This window comes from Phoxinus phoxinus (assembly GCF_949152265.1).
Source record: "Phoxinus phoxinus genome assembly, chromosome: 21".
Lineage (NCBI taxonomy): Eukaryota > Metazoa > Chordata > Actinopteri > Cypriniformes > Leuciscidae > Phoxinus > Phoxinus phoxinus.
In genome coordinates this window covers 30,441,312-30,443,231 of record NC_136896.1, presented here as the reverse complement: position 1 = coordinate 30,443,231, position 1,920 = coordinate 30,441,312, and the positions used below count along the sequence as shown (strand labels likewise).

The window sequence follows — 1,920 nt, the reverse complement described above, 5'->3', positions numbered from 1 at the left end:
ACATTATGACTATTAATACTACTATGATATCTATACTATTTAAATATACTATTATTCTTTAATATTTTCTTTAAATTTTTATTTCCTAAAAGTTAATTAAATTATTTCATTTTCCAGCTATTTTGGTCAAATTTTGTATTAACAGTATATTAATAGCTATTATGCTATTAATGTGTAAAATATTTAATAACTATATTTATATTATTATAATTATTATTTATTTTATTTTTATTCCTTCAAAATTAATTAAATATTATTCCCATTTCCAGCAATTTTGGTCAAATTTTCAATTAATAATGAAGGTACAGTCTCAATGAAGGAAAGGACAGGATTCCACATTTGTGACCCTGGACCACTAAACCCTGGACACATATTTACCGGTATACATAATCTGAACGCTGGATAAATAATCTCTCCACTGATGTGTGGTTTTGTTAGGATAGGACAATATTTGGTCGAGACACAACTATTGAAAATCTGGAATCTGAGGAGCAAAAAAAATGTAAACATTGAGAAAATCTCCTTTAAAGTTGTGCATTTATGTTCACGATTGTGCTGCATTCACTCACAAAAATACATGTTTTATATATTTACGGTAGGATATTTACTAAATATCTTCATGGAACATGATCTTAATATCCTCATGATTTTTGGCATAAAAGAAAAATGGATAATTTTGACCCATACAGTGTATAGTTGCTATTGCCACAGATATACCCGTGCGGCTCCAGACTGGGTTTGATCCAGGGTCACATGTTCCCAGAGTCTGTAATGATGATGGAGTGTGTGTTCTCTTGATTCTGAATATAATAATTTCCAAATGCACTTTGTGTTTTTCAGGTGGATTCGAGGAGAGCATTTCCGCTATAAATTCACTCGGCCTGGCAGTGTCGGCGCCGCTCAGGGGAAATGGTGGATCCGGAAGCGTATCGGACCGTACTTCCCCCCCGTCAACCTGGACGGCCTCAGGAACTACTTCCAGTCCAGGAACTGGCCTCTGCCTCACACACATTAAACACACACGACCTCTGGGACGTCCAGTCACACACTGAAGTGTATCCTCTCTGGACTTGATACAACGGTGCCAAAGACAATCTGAACAGAAGAGACTTTACTTTTTCTCAGATTAACATTAACATTAAAATTACACTTCAACCAGATGTATACTCGAAAAATGAGAATATGGTGCAAAAGTTCATTTATTTCAGTAATTCAACTTAAAAGGTGAAACTAATATATTATATAGACTCATTACATGCAAAGTGAGATATTTCAAGCCTTTATTTGTTATAATTGTGATGATTATGGCTTACAGCTTATGAAAACCTTTTCACAATATTCTAATTTTGAGGTTAAATTTGGTATTTTCATAAGCTGTAAGCCATAATCATCAAAATTATAACAAATAAAGGCTTGAAATATCTCACTTTGCATGTAATGAGTTTATATAATATATTAGTTTCACCTTTTAAGTTGAATTACTGAAATATATGAACTTTTGCACCATATTCTCACTTTTCCAGTTTCGCCTGTATATTGAATATCTTCATATCAAAAACATACGCACACAACCTACAAATATATGTCCATACACACACAATACAGTCGTGTTTGCCGGACATCTACTCATCAGAAGTAAAAATAGAAGAAAAGAAATATGTATATATAGAAAGTAGTCGTGCTAGAAAATAAAATCAGGTTTTTGAGATGTTGTATAGTTGGTAAGTTTTTCCCAGCACAAATTGTTCAAGTTTATGATTTAAAAATGCTGTTATCTTCTTTAATTTGTAAATCTATCTTTTTAACAGCCACCAGCAGTATATTCATTCAATATTGATCTCTTTTTAACCATTCTTGAGGTTTATATCCAAAATATAAGGTTTTACTGTAAAATTATTTTACACATTCAAAAATATCTTG

The 1,920-nt window shown here is 32.0% G+C and overlaps 1 protein-coding gene across 1 annotated transcript in view; it reads left to right on the top strand.

Annotated features, from left to right (window-relative positions):
• Positions 1–1,184, top strand: part of lmf1 (lipase maturation factor 1) — a 36,410-nt gene extending 35,226 nt beyond the window's left edge. Inside the window, 1 exon segment of the mRNA XM_079595469.1 lies at positions 841–1,184. Within this exon segment, the coding sequence (XP_079451595.1) occupies positions 841–1,015 (175 nt within the window). The 3' untranslated portion in view covers positions 1,016–1,184.
• Positions 1,185–1,920: the final 736 nt, after the last annotated feature.